The sequence below is a fragment of the Populus euphratica genome, unplaced genomic scaffold (genome assembly GCF_000495115.2).
Source record: "Populus euphratica unplaced genomic scaffold, PopEup_1.0 scaffold49.1, whole genome shotgun sequence".
NCBI lineage: Eukaryota > Viridiplantae > Streptophyta > Magnoliopsida > Malpighiales > Salicaceae > Populus > Populus euphratica.
This window is the reverse complement of record NW_011499875.1, coordinates 1,592,230-1,615,766: the sequence shown is the minus strand read 5'-3', so window position 1 is coordinate 1,615,766 and position 23,537 is coordinate 1,592,230. Positions and strand designations below refer to the sequence as shown.

General features: G+C 32.9%; 2 protein-coding genes across 2 annotated transcripts; both read left to right on the top strand.

Annotated features, from left to right (window-relative positions):
* The first annotated feature begins 352 nt into the window (after window positions 1–352).
* On the top strand, window positions 353–7,239 carry LOC105128295 (Clathrin adaptor complexes medium subunit family protein). Its single transcript, XM_011029892.1, has 12 exons — window positions 353–685; window positions 1,758–1,935; window positions 2,340–2,430; window positions 2,650–2,744; window positions 2,907–2,996; window positions 3,073–3,121; window positions 3,238–3,376; window positions 4,123–4,239; window positions 4,845–4,935; window positions 5,015–5,157; window positions 6,530–6,689; window positions 6,768–7,239. The coding sequence occupies exons 1-12, from the start codon at window positions 603–605 to the stop codon at window positions 6,846–6,848; spliced, it is 1,317 nt and encodes a 438-aa protein (XP_011028194.1). The 5' UTR covers window positions 353–602; the 3' UTR covers window positions 6,849–7,239.
* A 6,289-nt stretch (window positions 7,240–13,528) lies between these two features.
* LOC105128294 (putative DNA-binding protein ESCAROLA) lies at window positions 13,529–21,734 on the top strand. Its single transcript, XM_011029891.1, has 5 exons — window positions 13,529–14,315; window positions 14,394–14,449; window positions 17,034–17,165; window positions 20,708–20,869; window positions 21,018–21,734. Exons 1-5 carry the CDS (start codon window positions 13,808–13,810, stop codon window positions 21,285–21,287), a joined length of 1,128 nt encoding a protein of 375 aa, XP_011028193.1. The 5' UTR covers window positions 13,529–13,807; the 3' UTR covers window positions 21,288–21,734.
* Window positions 21,735–23,537: the final 1,803 nt, after the last annotated feature.

The window sequence follows — 23,537 nt, the reverse complement described above, 5'->3', positions numbered from 1 at the left end:
AAGATAATAATAATGAGAGAAAATAATAGTAACTAGAAAATATTGGTGAAGTGGTCATTATAAAAAAAAAAAAAAGGGTAAATAATAGTGGTTAGATAATGATAAAAGTAAAATAATAATAATAGTGATAAGATAACAATAGGAGTGAAGTTATTTTATATAGAAATTAATGGTTTTATTTAAGTGATTCTGACAGAAGTTATAATTAAGAAATCAAAATAATTTAAGGATAAAATCAATATAAAAAATAGTTTGGATGCAAAATTTATACTTCTCAATAATTCGGGGATATATTTTATGTTTTCCCGAAAATAAAAAAGAAAAGTAAGAAGGCGTATGCGAAACAAAGGAAGACCAACGAGTTAATTGCTCTTGACTTCAAACAAAACCATCTCTTCACCATCTCAAAACAAATGAAATGAAATAACCTCATTCTTTCTTTAAAAAAATCTCAAAATTTCCCAAATCACCGATTACCTAATCAACACCGTCCATCAGCCTCGAGACTCCCTAGATCTGCATTTCCAACCTCCACTGCCTTCTTTTACCGGAGAATAGTGGTTGTTTGAGTAATATTTGAAGCGCGATCCACTGGATCAGAGATGCCGGTGGCTGCTTCCGCCGTCTACTTCTTGAATCTTCGCGGCGATGTCCTCATCAATCGCCTCTATCGTGACGATGTCGGGTAATCTCTTAATTTTCCCTTTTATATATGTTGCTATATGAATTTTTAGGAATCTAACCTTGTTGTGTGAATTTCTTTTTGTGGAATTGAATGTTTGGCTCTGTTAAATGTGAAGCAAGTTTAATCATCTTTATTTTATCTTAGATTAACTCTACTAGATTTCGAAAATAAATTCACTCGAACAACGAGTTAATAATGTTGTTGGATGCTGGAATGATTTTTTTTTACCATAAAGGAAGGGATAATCGTCACGAGGACACACGATACTTGCACACTTCAATTTCTTCGAAATAGTATTTCAATTCCATAAAACAAGTCCTGCTGACAGTCTAAAACTTTGCAAACGTGAGTGAAATGGTTCATGCAGCTCGCAACTTCACCCTGCTACTTTGCTTTTGACATATTCAATGAGGCATGGCCATTCTCATTTTTTGTTGTCTTGAAGAAGAATTAAACCTCAAATCTGTAGCTAGCTCAAGGATTTAATTTCCCAAATCTACCCATTTCCCTCCAAGGAATATTGAGAGTGAACAATATTCCTCCTTGACTTTTGCAAAGAAGACAGAATGCGGTGTTCCGCGTATGGTACAGGCCACACCTGTTTTGTAATCAAAGCATTGCAGCAGGTAATGCTTGTTAAGAATGGGCTCTTGAAATCTTTTCCTTTTCATGGGAAGGTGAGGAACTGCATGAGTGGAGCCACATACGGTGTTGGCAGATGAACACTGGACGCTATAGCTTCTTTATCAATGCTATATCATTCCCTCCTTGATTCATGAAAAACCTACTATGGAATCCATGTGCTTTTTTATTGAGAAGCAATGCCTCCTGCTATAACTTCTCTATCAATGTTGTATCATTCCCCCTTTATTTGTGAAAAACTTATTATGGAATCCATATGCTTTTTTAGCAATGCCTCCATTTTTTCTGATTTATTTTAGCCTGTTCTTCCCATTTCCCCATTTTTTGCATTATCTATTCTGATCCTCTTGTTCGTGTTTGAGATGCAATAATTGTGGCGGCTTTGCAGTTTGTAATCTTCAATTGGTACTAAATTTACAAATTTTTTCAGCGGAAATATGGTGGATGCCTTCCGGACACATATAATGCAAACGAAAGAACTGGGAACATGTCCAGTGCGGCAGATTGGAGGTTGCTCTTTCTTTTACATGAGAATTAGCAATGTCTACATTGTGATTGTTGTCAGCAGCAATGCTAATGTAGCTTGTGCATTCAAGTTTGTTGTTGAGGTAGTAAACTTCTTCTTAGTACTTTTTTTTCAGGTTTAGCTTTAAATACATATAAGGATTGGCCTAGATGGTCTTACAGAAGGCACCTGGAAATTGCCTTCTGGCGTTAATGGATTTGAAAAAAAACAACAGGGTGCTGCCTACAAAACAATGAGCATCTATCATTATCTAATTATTTTTCTATTTGTAGTATGATTCTTTTACTAGCATGATTACATTGTTCTGTTATTATTCTTGATAATACACACACCAAATTTGATTGGACTTTCAGTGCCAAATGAAGTCCTTAGCCATCACAAACCCAATGATCAAAAAGCATATCTGTGGGATATTTTATTTGTAGGAAACTGAAAGTAATTTTTTTCTTCAGCAGCTGATACTGCTATTTTCCTTGCTGTATGCAGGCTGTTGCATTGTTCAAATCATACTTTGGTGGGGCTTTTGATGAAGATGCCATCAGAAATAATTTTGTTCTGATTTATGAGCTGCTAGATGGTAAGCAATTGAAAGCTACTAGACTCTTAAGATTGCTTGCTTTTACCCCCCCCCCACCTTTTTTTGGAAATTTTATGAAATCCACTTTACTACTGTTTGTGTTGTGAGGTGATTTTGCTTGTCATTATCCAGCAAATGAAAAATTAGATCAAATTTGCATTTCAGAACTGTAATATTATGCAGATTAGTAATTGATTGGTATTTACATTGAAATTGCAGAGATCATGGACTTTGGTTACCCACAAAATCTTTCTCCTGAGATTTTAAAGCTTTACATCACACAAGAAGGAGTCCGCTCACCGTTTTCGTCCAAGGTTAGTTGTTTGTTTTAATAGATGCTGTTCAGAAGAACTATGACGTGGAACCTTGATTTCCTATAGCTTTTTTATTTGTCAGGATTGGCTTAGAAATGTTGTGTTAAATAGACATTGACCTTTTCTCTTCTTGTGTTTTCACCAATGGGAAAAATAAAATAGCCTACAGATAAACCTGTCCCCAATGCAACTTTACAAGTTACGGGTGCTGTCGGTTGGCGCAGAGAAGGCCTTGTTTATAAAAAGAATGAGGTGATTCAATTTTTCCTACTTCTCACTTCACTGGAATTTGGCCACTGTGCTGGATTTTCACATTATTTGCGTACAGGTTTTTTTGGATATTGTGGAGAGTGTTAACCTTCTTATGTCTTCAAAAGGTGGGTTTTGAATTTTTTTTTATAAAAAAAATTCTCATGTAGCTTTTCTATATCTGTTCTTTTGGATATAATAGAATCACTGACTGGGTTGATCATAAACAACTTGGTGATTATAGGTAACGTCCTGCGCTGTGATGTAACTGGGAAGGTTCTTATGAAGTGCTTCCTCTCTGGAATGCCTGATTTGAAGTTGGGTTTAAATGATAAAATTGGTCTTGAGAAAGAGTCACAACTGAAATCTCGTCCTGCTAAAAGGTAGTTTTTTAATGGAACATAAATATCATCCCTTCCCTCCCTACTGTTAAAAAAGTATTTTGCTTGACAATTCCATCCTTTTCCTTTTGTTATTCTTGTATTTCATTATGACCTTCCTTTTTTTTTAAGCATAATGCATCATTCTATTTTCTGTTTCATTTTCCTTTTTTCCATCTTTTCTGACTGGTTAGGCTGAGAAGTGCTTTCATCGGATGTGATTTTTCTTCTCTAACTGAACTTTGGGCTCAGCTTGATTCTACAATCCATTTGAAAAAAAACCCATAATAGAAGGCTTTGCCTCTGCTGGTTTCCTCACCCTAATGCAGTCATAACATAGTCATATATCTAACCTGGGATGAATAAATACTAAGCAGTTTTCTTTGTGAAATCATCTTTATGCTGATCTCTCTCTCTCTCTAATCATCGTCATCACAGTATTGGAAAGGTTTTTGCTTGCTGGTTCTTGAAACTAATCAATTATGAATTGCAACAGTATTCCATTTCCTCTTTTGCTTATAATTCATTGCTGGGATGGAATAGCCTCTGCTATTTTTGCTGCTTGGTTTTGTGATTTCTTTTTGTTTTTTACATCTACTTTTGTCAAAAAATTGATCTATTCATTTAGCATTTCTTAGAAATCAATTCTATTTAAACACAAATAAATTGTGCCTTGTTGGTTTTAGGCGGCAAGTTGCTATCTTTATGTTTGTTTCAATAACTTGGCCTTTGAATATGCTGTTATGCAGTGGCAAAACAATTGAGCTTGATGATGTTACTTTCCATCAATGTGTAAATTTGACGAGGTTTAACTCAGAGAAGACTGTAAGTTTTGTCCCTCCAGATGGTGAATTTGAATTGATGAAGTAAGTTGAAGAAATCTCTCTCGTGATTTTTTATATGCCTGAAGTTTATGTTTGAATTCTTAAGTTTTCCATGTGAATTTTGGAATTTGACGATAAAAGTATATACCTGCTGGGGTGCCCGTCAGAGTCCCAAATGAATTGGTAGTTTGTCCATAAAAAGGATAAAAATAAAAATTAGATATTATTTTGTTCACTTTTGGTCTGATAATAGTCTGGTGCATCTCATACTTTTCAAAGGATTTTAATTGCATTAACCATGGTCAGTTTACTACCTTGTATGCTTGACAGTTGATTGTGTTTTAATTTTTTTCTTCTCGACAGCCTATCTGGGCCCTTTATTTCCATAGACTGTTCTATTTTAATCCATCAAATCTAGACTAGCTTGAACTTCTCTTCCTCTCATTAACGATCATGCACGTTGGATTAAATTCTTCAATTATTTGAGGCTTGCTACTGAAGGCATGTCGGCATTTTTTTTATACCATAAGAAGTGCAATTAATTTCTTAAAATATTAAAGTGGCTGGTGCTGATTTAATTGTGTCATTGTTTAACGATCTTTTAAGGTTTGATGTATTTATTTTGCTCAGTGTTTTATTTTTCACAGGTATCGTATCACTGAAGGGGTTAATCTTCCATTTCGGGTATTGCCAACAATCAAGGAACTTGGTCGAACACGCATGGAAGTGAATGTCAAGGTTTGTTTTTTGGTTCAGTTATCATGCTCTATGTGGATGTTTGCAGCTGTCCAGTTATCTTATGTAGACTAATCTTCAGGTTAAGAGTGTCTTTGGTGCAAAAATGTTTGCACTGGGGGTTGTCATCAAAATTCCTGTTCCAAAACAAACTGCTAAAACCAGTTTCCAAGTTACGTCTGGTCGAGCAAAGTACAATGCTGCAATTGATTGCATTGTTTGGAAGTAAGTTTGTTTAGCTTGTTAAATGTGTAAATTTTATTTGTTTTTTGGGTTCCTTTGATAGATTTTTGTATGCATCCCTTTCAATATCACGTGTTAGTCTTATATTTATTTCAAATGTGAAGGTGCATGGAAATGGCCTTAATTTATGGTGACTTTCTGATCCAATAATGATCCTTCATGCTGGTTTAGTTTATTTCTTCAAGTTCAATAATTATAATACCACCCATTCTTTCATAGCCTCTGAAGTTCAATTACACGGAAAATAATGCCAAGTGGCAGAGGCCATTCTTGAGGTTGGATGACCTTTTATGAATATTTGTATACAAATTAACTTCTAGTGAAATCTGACTTGGATAAAAATCATTGAAAGAGTCACATTGTTTAATTTGTTCAAGGCTATTGAGCTCAGGCAGTACAGATAGATTCATCTGATGCCTTTCTGAGGATTATACTGAAATGACAGTCTGTGTGCCTGTAATGCCTGCAGTGTTAATTAACATGAAGGTTTACATTTACTTGAAAATGAAAATAGATACTGATCTCAGCCTTCATTAATTATTTTTTATAGAACATTCAACATTTAGTCATTGTCTCTTACACCGCACATCAGGACTATAACCAGCCATGCTTGCATGGAAAGCCTGTTGAGGTTCTATAATTATCATTTGGAAAGATGGCGCAAGTGTGAACACATGTAATCTTAACTAGTCACTGTATGTGAGAAATTGAGCAAAACTATTATTCAACTATAAATGCTACATAACTTACAAGCAGTTAAAATTTCTGTTAAATTTTTTGTTTTCCAAGTTCTAAAAGTTGGATTATATTTGGGGTTTTAACTGCCATCTATAACTAATGTGATAAATTATTTGGAATCTGCTTTTTTTGTGCGTTAAAAAGAAGATTTTATTGGAAAGCAATCAGACTTGAATTGCAGCAAGGAAGCATTTGCTATCCAGTGACACTGCCATTTTTTCTACTTCATAAAGGTTATGTCAATACTAACTTGGAAGTTTTGAAGTGTATTCGAAAAGATGGAAAAACCTTAATTAATGGCTTCATCAATTATTTTTGGTAATTAATATAACGTTTTGGTGGATATTTTTATTGAGCCCAGATTTGATTTCCCATGGTATAGATGGTTTACAAGATGTCCTGCTGTCATGCTTTTTGCCTGAAAAGGAAAAATCATTCTTTGATGTCATGCTACTTTGGGCATGTCTTGATTGAGCAACTCAGACTCTAGTGCATTTACTAATTTGTGCTTGTTGGCTTTATTGCATAATTATGTTATATTTGTACAAATGTCTTGTCATCTTTAGATTGCACTCCGAATGCTATTGCTCAATGGCATGTTTTTTTATCTGTTTAGGATAAGAAAATTTCCTGGACAAACCGAGCCAACCATGAGCGCAGAAGTCGAGCTGATTTCTACCATGGCAGAAAAGAAGTCTTGGACGAGGCCTCCGATTCAGATGGAGTTCCAGGTTCCGATGTTTACAGCATCTGGTTTACGTGTTCGTTTTCTGAAGGTATAGATCTGAAGTTAAAAGTTGCGGATACCTTTTATGTGTAAAGAAGCAGCTATGACCATGAATGATTTTATGCAGGTATGGGAGAAAAGCGGGTACAACACAGTTGAATGGGTTCGTTATATTACCAAAGCAGGCTCGTATGAGATTAGGTGCTAGAAGCGATTGAATACTTATATGCAGAGGACATTGCGGGGAGATTGAATCATTTGCTAGTTATTCTTGCCAGGTTGAAATGAAACCATTGCTTCTGCATTAACCTTGTTGACAACAATGATAGAGCCTCCCTTTCCTTCCGAAATGCTGCTGCTGGGTTTCTCGGCCGCCTGATTCATTTTTTTGTTGTCAATATATTATTATTTGGAGTGCTTAGTGGTTGTACTGTAAAGGCTCGTCCTTTCGGTAGAACTGAAAGACAGTTTTTCCAACCTCGCTCAACTGTTTGTTGCACTATTGCCAAAGTTTCTGTTTGTAATTCGATGTAATCATTAGTGACCCCAGATTGTGGTAATTTCAAGTTCTCTATCGAGTGGTATTGGCTATTGTGTTCTGAGTTGTTCTATCAAAGCTAGTGTAAGAAAACATGGTTTATAGCTTCCACCTTTCTTCGTTGAGAGTATCCGGTCCAAAAGAGATCTAAATTTCCTTACCTGCGGTGCCTCAGCTACATCGTTCAGATACGGTGGCACGATTGTCTGCCCATGCCGCTGCCATCTGAAGGATGAGCTCCTTTCGCTCTTGAGAATCTAGTTGTTTTGGAAGATGGATTTGCTTTGCCTACAGCCCCATGGAAATTACTTGCGACTGCTACAGAACGGACGTTAAATATCTACTGGGTAAAATACAAGTTCGCAAAATGATCCTTCTAAAGATGAGAGAGCAAGTGTTTGCAGAAGAGAGAGAATCATTGAAGTGGGGAGGAGCTTGAAAAACAATGCTCAACTGACAGATTTTTTCAGAGGCCCTAAAAACTGAAGATTGCACTGAACCATCATCTCGGTAGAGATTTTATAGATGCAAGAGATTATGAATATAAAAGACGTACAGTTTCCAAGGACAAAAATAATAATTATTTTCGAAGTGTGGTGATGGCCATGCATTTAGTTAGAAAAGTTCCTTTCCAACCAATTAACTAATGGGACAGAAGTGATGCGGAAGTATTTGAACTATGGAAAGACGAATGGATTATGTATTTAAGAAAGTAGTAGTTGGACCACAAATATTTTTTAAATTATTTAGAACATAGTTTTGCAGAGCATGGGAAGAAAAGTAGGGAAAAGTACTGTAGTTTTTTTATTTTTTATTTTTCTCATTCCCCACATGTTTTTTCCTTTCTTTTGTTTTTTTTGTTTTTTTATCCATTCCCCTAATATTTTTTTTATTTTTTAAAATTATTTTTGTTGATTTTTTTCAATATTGAACTGACTGAGAATTTACTTTTATAGTTTTTTTCTTTAAAACATTATCGATTGCTATAGCGTTTCCTCGTATAATTTTTGTTTTGCTATACTATTTTTCCATATATTTTTTTTAAAATTATCTTTGTCGAATTTATTTTTTTTAGTATTGAAATGATTAAGAATTTAACTTTGTATTTTTTTAAATATTGTGAATTGCTACAGTATTTCCCTAAATGGTTTTTATGTTTTTTAATAATTTATTATAAATTTTATTTATCAATTTTATTTTTTTAATATTGAGCTGATTAAGAATTACAACTGTATATTTTCTCGCAAAACACCATAGATTACTACAGTGTTTTCCTGTGTAGTTTTTTTTTTTAAAATTATCTTTATAGTTTTTTCTTTGAAAATATTGGAGATTGCAACAATTTTTCTCCATATGATTTATTTTTACTATTTTTTTCATACATCCACAACAACACAAAAGTATGCCACAAGCCCGCGATAATGCGCGGACATGACATTTATTAACAATCTATGATTCTTTACTATAGATAAAATTAAGAAATGAGACAATACCAAACTAAATGTTCGTCAAATTTGTGGAGCAGTATGGGGACAATTTTTAGGAAGAAGTTCAAAAATATAACTTTTTATAATTATTTTTTATTTTATTATATAATAAAAAAATAATCGCTTGCAAAATCAAGCACCAACTCAAAGTTGGGAAGTTTACTTGAGATTGTGAACTTTATAAAAAAAATCAAAATAAATTAGGAAGCTTAATTCTTAATTAACTCAAGTTAATGCACCAAAATGATTACTTGAGTTATAGACTCCTCTTAGTTCAATATTTTTTAAAAACATTATTTTTATTTAATTATATGATAAAAAATAAATGCTCATAAAATTAAGTATTAATTTAATATCGATATATTTGTTGGAGATCACAATAATCTTACAGAAAGCAAAACAAAATAAATTATAAAATTCAATTCCTAATTAACCAAGGTTAACATGTTAAATCCATGATTCGAGTCTTGAACTCTATTAGGTTTAATAACTAAATAATCAAAATAAACTTTTACATTAAATCTTTTAATTTCAAAACTAAATGGACTAGAAAGATAATTTGATAAAATCTCAAGGCACAAAGCCATTAACACAATTCTTTTAAAAGATTTCCCATTCTGTTTGCATTTCAATTTTGTTCCTTTTATTTTTATTTTTTCTCAAATAAAAAAATAACATTATTTTTTTTCATGATATTGAGTACCAAACTAATCATGTAAATGTTTTTTATTTAGATTAAAATGACTCCATAAAATTAGATTAAAACAAATCATCTACCTTAAATCCTAATAAAGACAACAATGAAAGGTCAATTTTAAAAGAAAAAAGAATTGGATGATTTAAAGGGAAAAAAAAAGAGGGGGAAAAATGAAAAAAGTTGACACAACTTTATTTCTATAAACAAAAGGTTCAACATTTTTTTAAAAAAAAAATTGGTCCTCTCATTTTCAATCTCTTGCAAGCTATAAAATCAAGTTCTTTTTAGTGAAATTGAGCACCAACTGAAAAGCCAAATTAATTTTTCAAGATTGCACTAAATATATAAAAAGCAAATCAAAATAAATTATTAATCCTAAATCCTAATCAACATAATATTAAAGGATAAAATTTAAAAAAAAATCAATAACCAAAGAAAAAAGAATGAAAAAGAAAAAAATATAAAGCAATGTGAAAATCCCTAATTTTTTTTCTCCTAATCTATATAAATTCCTTATTATAAAAAAACCAAATCAAATTAAAACCAGTCGGAATAAGTTTCAGTTAGGTTTTTTTTAAAAATCGATTTGGTTGCTTTTTTTGATAAAAAACGAACAAAAAATGATCACCCTTAATAGAGACTAGAGAAGAATATAAAAGTTAAAAAGTGAGAAATGAAAGTTTAATTATATTGTTTATTAAGAGAATTAATTTTAAAAATTAATAAAAAAATAAATGGTATGGTCTATGTGTTTTAGAGAGAAATGCCTCATGAACAGTCATGGAGATGAGAGAAGGATCATTGATCTTCTAGAGATAATTGATCACAGGACTTGAAGAATGGAGAAGGATCCTTAATTCCTTCAAAGATAATTGGCTGCAAAGATATAAAAAAGTATTCCTCATCCTTTTGAAGATATTAATGGCATGTATGAAGATTTTGTAGAGATATATTTAGAGACATGGATATTTCATCATGAAAATTTTATGAAAACATGTTTGGAGACATAGAGACCTCACATGAAGATTTTTATAGAGATATTTTTAAAGACATGAAGACTTTGCAAATAGATTTTTATATAGGCATGTTTGAAGACATAAAAATCTCGCCATGGAGATTTTTATAGAGACATGTTTAAAGATTTTTGCTAGGAAATTAGAGATAAAAGAAATTACTTTTTTTATTAAAAAATTCAAAAGATGGAGTTATAATTCATAAAGATATTTTAGAGATTATCTAATTTTATGTAAATTATCAAGTGTGTACACTTCCTTTCTTTCTATGATCAAGTTTTTTTGTTTTTTTATATATGTATATAAATTGGTGAATGTGACCTCTAGAGAACAACATTCTTATCTCTTTTTAGGGCATGACATTCCTCAGTGTCACGTCCATTAAAAAATATATAAATTATCAGGGCTCCTCGTGTTCACTATGCTTTTATTAAGAGGATGATATTGCATAAATTATTTCTTTTTAATAGTAGCTAGCACTTCATTATACATGGTAGTTAGGAGCTGAGAAATATACGATGATCATGAATATATCCGTTGCTGCTCTTTTTAGATGCTATGGTTAAAGACTAATGATGTTAGGGAAACTTTGCTTAGTGGAGACGTTAATGGCCTCATCTAGTTATATTCACTTCTTCCATCTTAATATAATATGTCATGACATGTGACATTAGGAAAAAAAATTTTCTATAAGAGTGTATAACCTTTTTCATGTGAAATAATTATATACTCTACTAATAAGAGTTTTTATGGCGATGAGTTCAAAAAGTCTTTCCATGTTGAGTATTTCTTTTTTGAACCTTTAGAGACAGGTCTTAATACTATTATATTTTTATTATACGATGACAATGAGCTCAATAATTTATTTTTTTTAGTTGGAATGCTTGTACTGAAAGGAGAGATGAATTTAGAGTTGATATCATGAAAATGAAGGATAAAGTTAGGCTATAAACTATGATATCACATGTGTGTAGATCCATGAATCGTTAGGACTTTGCATATAACATCTCTATCTTATGTGATCAGTTTTAGGATGCTTTTTGCATTTTTATATGTGTTTTTAGGGACCTATGAGTCTTTTATAGTTATTTAAGCTGATTTTTATAAAGATACAGTTTTAAAGAGTCGAGTATGTAGTATTTTATGACAAACCAAAAATTCTCCCATATTGTGGGCGTTGTGTTCAGGAACTTGTTAATTTGATGATCTTGTCTCGTGCTTATGTTTTTTCCTATAAAAGGTGTGTAGGTGAGACTCGGATAGAGATCAACAGCCACCGAAGCTTATTTCAAGTTTCTTGTGTGAAAATGATGGGTGTAACTCCTTTTAAGTGTAAAAGTACGAGTATTACTTACTCGCATATCATCATGCCCTATCTTTTTAGAGAACTAAATTCATCATTGCATATTTAATGATGTATGATAACTTTTTATCATTTAAGAGACATAATATAAAAAAAAAAACAATTGCATTATCACGACAACATCATTATACACCTGTATTTGATGAGAGATTTGTTGGATACTCAAAAGTGCTAGAGTCCTCGTAGCAAGAAGATTAGGTACTCTTATTTGTTTTGGAGTTTTGTTAGCCATAAAAAGATTTTTTTAAAAAAAATGAAAAATATGAAACAAAAATGAACTAATTTGTCATTATGTTTTTCACATACGATGCCATAAATAAAGTTATGATAAACTTCATATAGAAAATGAGCTTTCCGTGAGTTGTGATCCTAAGCTAAGACATGCAAGCATAATATGGCCCTCATAGTTAAGTTTACTAGTTGTTAGACTTAATTAGTGACTGAAAGTTTACATAAAAAACCAAAGTCTCTCCTAGAAAGAAAGATTTTTGATGCTTAAGTGAATAGGTAGATAAGAGAATTGAGAGAAAATGTTAGCAAAAACTATCGAATAATGAAATTGTTGAGTATGAGAAAATTATGACTTTACTTTGATCACGTTAACTCATCTTAAGAATTATATGAAAATTGAATAGTGAAAACATTAGTGCCCCTAATGAATATAATATTGGGCAAATTATTAATGAATTGGTTGGTTAATGTTAGTAATACATTGATTATAAATAATAATTGGTCAAGAAAAGAGGTTCCTAATTTTTATGGAACATAATGCATGCTTGTACTATTGATTATTGACTATAAAAATTGGTGCTAACCTTATATAAAAGTTTATACTTATAGATAATATGTTAGGAAATAAAAAAATATTGTGTGTATAGACAATGAACGATGATGCTATGTTTTGATTCCTTGGGGACTAAAAAAATATTCATTTATGTGCAATGAAAAATCCATGTAGAGAAAAAAAAGAGTACAAGAAAAAAATATGTAAAAGAATAATATAAAAATAAAAAAAAAACTTTGACTAATCAGGCCTTTACCCAAATAATGTTGCATGATTGGTGGCCATAAATAGGTGGCTATGCATGATACGAGGTGGCCACCACGTCATTTAAGTTGATCATGGACATGATAGATATGATTTTTTTATACAATAAAAATCTACACGCCATCAATTTCTATATTATTTTAGTTAAATTTTGTCTTCTAAATTGTATTTAGATGATTTTTCAGATCAATTTTCTATTTGGTTTTGTTTAAATTTTTTTAATTATATAGAGTATCATAAATATCATACATAAATATTATAAATAATTCATTTTTCTTGATATGATTAGAAAAATAAAAACATGAAATTATGCAATTTGTAACCTACTTGGCTAGTTGGAGGTAAAAGTTAGATATTTATAATCATACACCTCCATTATTTACATCCAAATAATAATACTCATGGAAGTAATAATACTCATGATTTGATGTTATCGTAAATATCTTTTACTTTTATCTAGTAATATAATATTTAGGTTAATTTTTATACATTAAGAATAAATTTCACAATCAAAATTTAAACAAGTCATTCAAATCAAAATTAGTGTATTCTTCGAATTAAATTCACATGGTCATATCGAAACTATACAAATACACCAAGAAAATAAATAAAATAAAATAAAAATCAAACCTTTAAAACGTTTTGAAAAGCCACTTATTAAAGTATTCGGGCATTAAATTAAGCCCTCACTATCCTTGGTATGTACTTATTTTATTTCGAAATTGAAAATTTGAAAACGAGAAGGAAGAGATGGATTGGATTGAAACCATTGGGGCATGAAGCGGGGGGAGAGAGAGAGCACTTTTTAAAGCCCTAAAATCCAAAACCCTACTTTTCAGCCTCGCTTAAGTTTTTCGTTTCCATCTGTGCACTTCGAACTTCCCCTAAATGTGAACTAAGTGTTAGGTTCCGTTCTCTAACTACACCACAACTCTCTTTCTCCCTTTTCCCAATTTTCTCTTCACATTTTCCCACTCCCCTAAAAGAAAGAGATACTTTTTTTTGAAGGAAACGAAAACAGATGGACTCGAGAGAACCGCCACAGCCACCATCACAACCACAGCAGCTACAGTCACAGCATGCACCGCCACCGCAATTACAATCACAGCCAAGCATGATTCTGGTCCCCACCTCCTCCTACCCATCAACCACTTCTCACCTGATCAACAACCCCAATATCTCTCCTCAAAATGCTGCTCTTGGCGGTGGTTTCCCCTTCAATCCGATGTCAGGAAATCGGCTGCAATCCAAGCCTGAAGGTGCTTTTGATGGATCGTCGCCCACTTCTTCTTCAGGGATGAGGTTTAGTATAGAGCCCGCCAAGAAGAAACGGGGGAGGCCCAGGAAGTACACACCCGACGGTAACATTGCCTTGGGTTTGTCACCCACCCCCGTCCCTTCAGGAATTTCGGCTGGGCATGCGGATTCGGGTGGCGGCGGTGTCACGCATGATGGGGCATCTGAACATCCTTCTAAAAAGAACAGAGGAAGGCCGCCAGGTTCTGGGAAGAAGCAGCTTGATGCCTTGGGTAATTGTTTGCAAATTTGTTAAATTTTTTCTTGAAATGTATTCTTGTGTTTTGATAAATGTATTTTTTTCTGGACAGGTGGGGTTGGAGGCGTAGGGTTTACACCACATGTGATCACGGTGAAAGCTGGAGAGGTATGTATTTGTGCAGTTTTTGAAGTTTGTGCTTTGTATGTAATGCATTTTTATTTTGTTTGTTAGATTAAAAATGCTGGAAGTGCGAATAATATAGTCTTTTTGAGTATTTTTGTTGATTAGTTAGATGGTATCTCGGAGATAGTAGAATATTAATATTTAATTTTTTGCAAATGAAGTTTTCATTTTGATTTCAGCAGTGTTTCTTTCATCAATCTTTTAGATGCACAAAGGCAATACCCAAAATACCCAAATAGTTGAAGTTCTTGGGAAAGTGAGAGGTCTTTCCTTGGGATGGTTGTTGGTTATTCGTATATGTTTATGGTGTGACGAGAGACTTATTTTTCAATATTTGATTTTAGCTCATTTTGAAGGTGATACATTTTCTTAATTATTTATTACTTGGTTGCCTAAGCCTTTGAACTTTACCCTGTTTTTCAAGGTATGTCCATTTCAATAATAAATCTAAGGTTGCCTTTTTGTCATGAAACAAGTTCATGTTGCCAAAACAAATTAGAGGTAGCCTAGACTGTTGGGTTGGTACTTGCATGTAACATAAGTGGTTGTGCTGCATTTCAGCAGGTTGCAAATTCAACAATTTGGAATATCTGTGTGTGTGATCAAATTATGTGGTAACTTTCAATGCTTTTTTGTTATGATTTTGAGAGATTGTTGGCAAAGCTTAATGTTTGATAAAAAACGATGATCATAAGTTCTGTACAATTGCTATTAAACTGGCCATGCTTTGTGGCAATGTGTTGGATGAGGAAGAAGTAGCATGCTCGTAACATGAGCTCAAATTAGATGCAGTTTTTAGCATAGACTGTATATATACCAGAAAGGACCGGGTAAGAAATGACTACAACCATTGTAACGTGGAGCTGACAATTATCGATGAAAAGTTAATGTCATTAAGCTTGTTTTGTTATATCTAATGTTTAGTGTTCAAATTCAAACTGAAGTATTGGAAGAGATGGGGAGCAGAGAGAAACCAAACATTTATTTGGCTTAAGTGACAATTTGTTGAGTGATTGCTTGCAAACCACGTAGCCCATAACAAATGATCAAGGAGGTAGAACATGCAGCCTGCTCCAAGCAGTTTGGAACTCAGATGTAATTGTGCCAAAGATTCTTCTACTGGTTAAGTCTCTTGTAATTTACTGGAGGAGGGGAAATATTCGCTTTACCATTAAAATATATGCCATGCAAAACAAAGTTTCTGTCTTTTAATGTGTGAAGGTTTATATAGAATGGGATAGAGGCAGAAAGGAAAAAAATATTGGAGCAGTGATGCCATGCTTCAGATCTGGAGTTTTTACTGGATTTACGAAAGTCAAAAGCATTTATTCTCTGAGATGATGTTTTGCAAGGATTTCTTCTCTCTTGCTGTATCAAAGAGAATTTTTTTTTTCTTGAGAAGATTTCAGTGGGAATATCGAACCAATAATTTGGATGAAAAGGATGAACCTTTGATAATGCAACAATTTAAACATGTTTGTGAATGTTATTTTTGACATGCAATGGAAGCAGAGCTTGAGTTTTTAACATAAATTTGCAAAAAAAAGGTATTATTTTTTGAGACCTGTATGATAGAGATTTATTCTATAGATAATTAGATGTAGATGAAGAGACCAAATACTCAGTGTGCTTGCAGTGTCTGTTTAACTGCCATGTGCTTGTGTTAGTCCCCCTTTGTCACTTACAAACCAGTCAAGACATGATGTTCATTGTTACATATTGGGGGAAATAATTAGGCCATGTTTGGTAAAACTGCCTTTGAAAGTGCTTTTCAAAGCACATTTTTATGGAAAAAACATCAAATTGATGTCTTTGGATGGTTTTTGATATGAGGATTTCTAAACCATGGAAAAGCATCCAAAAAAACATTGCTTTTTCAACCCAAATGCCTTTTTTAAAAAACTTGTGCACTGCATTACCAAACACAGTTGATTCCTGTTTTTTTTTTTTTTAAAAAAAGAGCAAGATAAAGTATTTTATTTTATGGGTCATGAACAGACCATTTTAGTTGCGGGAGGGTTCAAGACTTTTATGCTTAATTTCAAGTTTGTTTGAAATTATTAATCAGAAGATGAGGTTGTTTTATTGCTCTTACTCTAAAAGCATCACATCACACTCAAAGTATTTGCACTTAATTGCTTCTGCTGGAGGGAGAGCTTCTGACAGTATACTCCAAATTACTTGCAAGCCAGATAAAGCACTGACATTGATTTATTCCACATGGGAGTTGCTCAAATTTCATTATTTCCATTCCTCAAATTAGTACTGTCCTTCCGAGTCATTTTCTGAAAATAAGTGCATCTTAGTGCAATTTGATGATTTGCATTCACACTTCCTGCTGCTTAACGAAATATTGTTTAAATTAGCACCACATATCTTTTTTTCCCAAATGTAGATATGCTTCATAGATCTCAATGAATAGCTGTTTTCTCTACCTTTCTATTTTCTGAAATTAAAGGTGAGGATATCGTGGTGGAGAGGTGGCTATGAAGTTCTGTTATCTCTCTTTAAATAGGAACTATGAAAGCATGTGAAGTCTTCTAACAATATACTCTTCATTTTACAGGACATAGCATCAAAGATTATGGCTTTTTCACAGCAAGGGCCACGGACAGTTTGCATTCTCTCTGCAAATGGTGCCATCTGCAATGTTACACTCCGCCAACCAGCAATGTCTGGTGGTTCCGTGACATATGAGGTACTTGTGATGTCTATAAATCACCATTAATCTTGGGAAGCCTTTGTTTCTTGCAGTATAGATCATTCAGGTATAATGGCCTTCAACTACCCTTTGCCATTGCTATAATTTAATCTCAAATGCCTGTAACATCTTCATTCCTTATTAGAACCAGATGTGTGATGTTCTGTGAATTTATATTTTAGATGCCCTTGTCTGTCTTGCACACCAACACACATCATTCATTCTGGACCTGCGTTTTAGCTTGGTAAGAGCAAATAAGATGCATTGTGTGTGGCTATTGGGGGTGTTTTTCCTAAATATATAGCATGCTGTGAAGCTGGAAACCAAGGTCTTCAGTCTATTGGTTGAAGTTTTCCGGGGCTTCTCATTTGCTAATTTATTTGCAAAATATTTGATAAGTATGGTCTTAGTGAAGTTGAACTTGGACTACAAATAGTAGTGTTCTTGATTTACTGGAAAAAAAAAAACTCTTGCAAAACAGTGCGTGTATTGAACTTGTGTAAATGTTCTGCTTCATATCTTGGCATGGTCATTTTGTAAAATATGTCAAGGTTATGGCCATTTCTAGGTTGCCCTTTCTGGGTCCACTTTTGCCAAGAGCAGTAGTGGATGACATTTTATTGAAATTAAGCTTCCCCAAGAAATCTTCCAAGAATGGAATTGTTGCACTTGGGCTATGAATGGTGGGCTTGTTGTTTTATGGGAAACACAAATTCTCTCTGCACAAAAAATAGTGTATGCATTGAACATGTGTAAATGTTCTGCTTCATATCTTGGCATGGGTCATTTTGTGAAATATGTCAAGGTTATTGCCTTTCCTAGGTCACCCTTCTGAGGTTCATTTTTGCCAAAAGCAGTAGTGGATGATGTCCATATTATTGAACTTGAGCTTCTCCGAGAAATTTTCAAAGATTGACATTGCTTCTGTAGATTCGAGAACATATGTCCCATTCCTACCACATATTGGTTAAACAAAGTATTTTCTCATTTACTAGCATAAAGGAGTAGAATGAGAACTAGGAAAATCTGTAACTTGACTCTTAAATTGAGTTTTTCTCACAAAATGCTACTGGTATTAAGCTTACTGTTGATTGTGATAGGGGGATATATACCAAAAATTTGCATTAGGCTAATGCTGCACTTTCTAGAAGTGCACTAATTGTGCACTTTTTATGCTACATTGAATTGCATATCATTTACTCGATGGTGATTTATCATTCTCCTCTTGGAATGCTTGGAGGGTGTGGCTCTCAGCAGATAAAGTCAACCTCAAAATAAATCAAAATTTAGCCCTAGGGAAGCTGAGGCAGTTACAACATGTATATGTTCTTATTTGCACCTTTAGTTGCTGTTAAGCTGATAATTAGAATTCTGCTTGCTGTCATTTGAAATCAAGAAGCAGAAAGATGATGTTGATCCAAATCATTAAGTTACATCCCTGGTATTGGTGGTTGTGTATGTGGAATGACATTTCTTAGGTTAGATGAACTTTGGTTAGTTGCTAATTGATATACAAAATATTGATGAGCTTCTTTCAATATCTATTGAATTTAAACCACTTAATTGCATTCTTCATGGAAATTAGATAGAAATTTGACAATGAGGAAAATTCTTCCATACTCTCGGGAACAAATGTTTGATTGTTTGGAGCAAATCATAGAAGATCTAGCTCTATTAATGGGTAACGCAAACAAGGATTGTGAAGAGAAGAGGAACTTGCCTGAAGATTTATGTTGAGCCAAGCCGATCTATTCTTGAATTTGATGAGATTCTATTCTATGATGGGAGATTTTCAAAGAAAAGATTTATTAAGTGGTTGGTAAAGTTGGAAGCTTAATTTAATTTCAACAAGGCTTATTTTCATCAAAAAGTAGGACTTATTGTACACAAACTTTATTATAATGCTAGAAAATAGTGGTTTGAATTTCTACACTTTAAAACTTGTCTTGGTATGCCTTTAATTTCACCGTGGCAAGATTTGGGACAATTATTACTTTTGGAGCTTATATAAGATAATTATGAAGAGGTTTTATTTTGGGTAGATACACAAATAGAATATTATTATTTTTCTTGTATTCAACCATCTCAAAAGGCAAAGAGAAAAATGTGGAGGAGTTTGATGAAAGCAAAATTTCAAAGTTATCTAATTATGTTGAAGATAATGTGATCAAAGAGGGTGCTGACAAGCAGTTTCAGTCTTTTGACCTTAGGTTGAAGAAGCCAATGGTAACCAATAATCTTTCAATCATGGATGAAGATATTGCAAACAAGGACATGGGAAGTTCTGAAAACTCTCCTAAAAGTATTTTCAAAGATGATCTTGAAGTTTCTTTATATTCAAAGGTTGAAGTATTGGAAGTCATAGATGATGATGTGGTCAAACTTGAAGAAAAAGAATGTGTGAAGGAACTACAAGTGGACTTCATAGGAACAAACAATATAATATTAACTATGAAGTTTTTTTTAGCATGCACACTTTATAAATTAAATTTTAAGGTTCATTGGTCAAGGACATGCTACGTCATGAATATGTTGGCTACACTACTATATTTGAAATATTTGTTCATTTGGAGTGGAAAAGTTCAATTCTTGATAGATAACTCAATGATGATTTTTTTGGTAGTAGAGGGGATTGACTGGGGGGGATTTCTTCCATATTCTTGGCACAATAATGTTTATTGCATTATTTCATTAATGTTTAAGATTTGTAGGTTTTGAGGATTTTAAGAAGAGTTTAAGATGCAGTTCTGTAAATCAAACATAAATTTTAATTCAACCATTGGACCAAATTGAAATTTTAACAGAAGACTCTAAAGGCCATGTTTTCTATTGGGTATAAATTTCATGATGATCGGAGATCAAGAAGACATTTAAATAATGCTTAAAAGTTACTATGCGATATTGTTTTTATTTACCTTGTTTTATTTGAATTCTTTTTTCTATTTAGCTTAAGACTTTAATTTAATTAGTATTTTATTATTTAGAAATTTTAATGCCAGATGGATTCTATTAATGAAGTTTTAATTAGAAATTATTTCATATAAAAGATTTTAGAACTAATATAAATAGGGATGCCTAATTTATTTTGAAAAAAAAAGACTATTATTAAGACTTTCAATAAAACACTAGAGAGTTTTTTCTAAATTTCTTTGCAGTTCAAGTCTGTAATCTTAGGGTCTGAGAACCCTAGCTTTTATTCACGTTATAAACCGTGTTAAAATTAAAGCTATTACCAAGTCAACAAGTTTAGAGGTTTTAGGTCCGTGTTAAAATTAAAGCTATTACCAAGTCAACAAGTTTAGAGGTTATAGGTCTTAGATTTAATTGATTGCTTAGTACCTTCCTCACTATTGGTCTTTTTCCTGTTATCTTCAGTAAAATCATCTTCTTTCAAGATATATTTTTGTCTGAATGTGGTGGTGGTGGGTGTTAAACTTTTAACCAGCAGGTCCATCCCCTCTACTTATTTTTCAGGATTTAATGTTTCCCTCATGTGGTAATGCTGGCTTTTCTGTTCCTTCACACCATTTTCTTTTCAGGGCCGATTTGAAATCATTTCTCTGTCAGGCTCCTTCTTGCTTTCTGAAAGTAATGGCAGTCGGAGCAGATCTGGTGGTTTGAGTGTATCGCTGGCAGGGTCAGATGGTCGAGTTTTGGGTGGGGGAGTTGCTGGGATGCTAACAGCAGCTTCTCCTGTACAGGTATTCATGCTGCCGTCACTTGTCTTTTATTTGTTGCTATAATACTATGATGGTATTGAAGCATCAGGGGATCTTTGATATGCAAAAGCCTGACAGGAATATCGTTTGTTTGATCTATAATGCACATGTATTCCTTGTTTCTTGCTAGGTAATCGTGGGCAGCTTCATTGCAGATGGAAAGAAATCGAATTCAAGTGCTTCAAAATCTGGACCTTCCTCAACACCCCCACCCCAGATGTTGAATTTTAGTGCACCATTAACCACAGCAAGCCCCACCTCTCAAGGGGGCTCAAGCGATTCTTCTGATGAGAATGGTGGCAGTCCTGTTAATCGGAATCCTGGAATCTATGGCAACCCCAATCAACCCATTCATAATATGCAGATGTACCAACTATGGGCTGACCAAAATCCACGGTGAAAATGCTTCACTCAACACTACCGCGCTTTGGACCATTGACATGGCCCTCCTTCCATAGTATATTGAAGTCGACACTAATATTAACACCGTGATTGAATCCAAAGCACGAATGAACTCCTCTTTAGTGTAGTTCAGATTTTTTTTTTCTTCACTAGTTTTAATTAATTCCTTCCCGGTCATCTGATCTAAACAAGCCATGGCTGCCTTAGGAACGTCTTAGTTGAGCGTGCTGTCTAGTTATGTTACTTTACTGTATTACTTAAGTTGTAAAAGTTACGAATATAACAGATGTCTTTAAATGGATTGAGTGGGATCCTACCGCCTATGCTCTTTCTGCTGGCTTACACGTGCGCATCGGCGCGCGCAAATATTGGCGGGAATAATGTCAACGTTACATGCTCGGTTAGAGGTTTTACTGCTGGTGTGATAAGAGTAATATTGTTTTTCTTCTTCTTCCTCCGCCTCGTCCCTGGATGAAGTGAAATATTATTGTTGCTGTTTCTGCTTGATAAAAAGGTGATAGGAGAACTTTAAATTGAAGTGTGGCGTGGTGATTTGCTGGTTATGGGTACGTACGCCTTGAGGTGGCAGAAGAAAATGGAATGCTGATTCTCTAAATACGTAGTTGGATTTTATTTGAGAGTGACATGCTCACGGTTATTGTTCATCATATTTTTAAGCCATTCATCATTTTTGGGATGACAATTTAACCTAAAGTTAATGGATGCTAATCCGAAGTTAGTGGATGTTAATCTAAATATGTAATTAATTAGGTTCGAAAATATTGGTAAATTTAACTTGAAACTCAATTTTAACCCTATCCAAAATTCAGATGTTAGTACTATGTACATATAAATATAAATGTTCTACATTTATATTTTTTAAATTTAATATAATATATACAGTTACATACTCCAACATTAATATTATATACTTGTATAATATTTGCAATTTCATCATTTAATATAATATGTGTATGCATCTTGATTATTTATTATTTTTACTTTATCTTATGTTAATAATAAATAATAATTATCCAATAAATATTTTTAGATATCAAAATCTAAATAATGAAGTATGGATATTTTTTTTATTAGATAAATTATGATATATGTTTTAAAGTTATTTTATGTTTGTGTTAGTTAAAAGGACTTCAAATTTGAATATCGAGTGCTAAGTTTAATGTAAATGGAAGATATTATAATCTTGTATGTAAATTTTAGACTTAAAATCTGAATTGTCCTTACAAATCTAGTTTTTTAACCCCAAACTTGTAATAATGTTGCTTAAATGCAAGTTTAAAGCTTTGAAATCTTTTTATAGGCAAATGAAAATTATAAACTTAAGGAGTAATCAAATATTTTAATGTTTTTAGTTAAAAAATAACTAAATATTCAAGAACAAAGAACTTATATGGAGTGATCCCCAATTTCATTACAAAAACAAACTGGACATCCTTAATAAGATAAAATATTAGGTTTTGCTGGATTCTTATAATTACAAGCATATTGGTTATCAACGTACAAGCTATATACTTATAAGTTATCAACCTACTAGATTACAAATATATTAATAGACATGTTTTGAAGATCATGTAAATGTATTGATAGATATGTTTTGAAGATCATGTAAACTCGATCTATTTAAATTGTTGTTGTCTTCTTCTTCCTTGAACCTTGATCTATTTAGAAAAGATCATGAGTAATCACCTGTTAACCGCTCATCTTTTTCATTTCTTTCTTGTGACTAAAGTTGCTCTACTCCCTTACCTTCATGCGTAAGGACCTAAGGTAACCAGTTATTTACACAACTTTGGACCTTGTTAGGTCCAATTCACAATCGGGCTTGCCCTTCTTTTTTTTTTGGCCCAAACTCCATCACTTGTCTTATTAATTTTAGTGTATGTATAATGATTTGATGAGAGCAATAAGTGTCTCAATATGGGAAAAGTCAACGGTATGATGCGACACTTGAATCAAATATTATATTAGTTGATTTTGGATGGTTGTTTTGAGTTTTTTTTATGCCTATCTCGTGGAAGAATTTTGAATTTTAAAGTTAGATGTTAAACTAGATGTTAATATTCTTAACTCTAACTATTATTCTAAATTTATAATTTCAAACTTGTAAAGATATCTATCAAGTATAGTTTTTATAATTTTATAATTTTTTCATATACAGAAAGTAAATTAAAAACTTCTCAAGAAATCAAATAACCCAAAAAAGATTAACTTCGCTTTTTATAAATAT

What these genes read in the sequence shown, in the direction of transcription:
- LOC105128295 (XM_011029892.1), top strand. Translation starts at nt 603, where the DNA reads ATGCCGGTGGCTGCTTCCGCCGTCTACTTCTTGAATCTTCGCGGCGAT. An exon ending in ATTGATTGCATTGTTTGGAA is followed by an intron (nt 5,158 to 6,529) that starts GTAAGTTTGTTT and finishes TTATCTGTTTAG; the next exon opens with GATAAGAAAATTTCCTGGAC. An exon ending in TACGTGTTCGTTTTCTGAAG is followed by an intron (nt 6,690 to 6,767) that starts GTATAGATCTGA and finishes GATTTTATGCAG; the next exon opens with GTATGGGAGAAAAGCGGGTA.
- LOC105128294 (XM_011029891.1), top strand. Translation starts at nt 13,808, where the DNA reads ATGGACTCGAGAGAACCGCCACAGCCACCATCACAACCACAGCAGCTA. An exon ending in GAAGCAGCTTGATGCCTTGG is followed by an intron (nt 14,316 to 14,393) that starts GTAATTGTTTGC and finishes TTTTCTGGACAG; the next exon opens with GTGGGGTTGGAGGCGTAGGG. An exon ending in GTGGTTCCGTGACATATGAG is followed by an intron (nt 17,166 to 20,707) that starts GTACTTGTGATG and finishes TTTTCTTTTCAG; the next exon opens with GGCCGATTTGAAATCATTTC.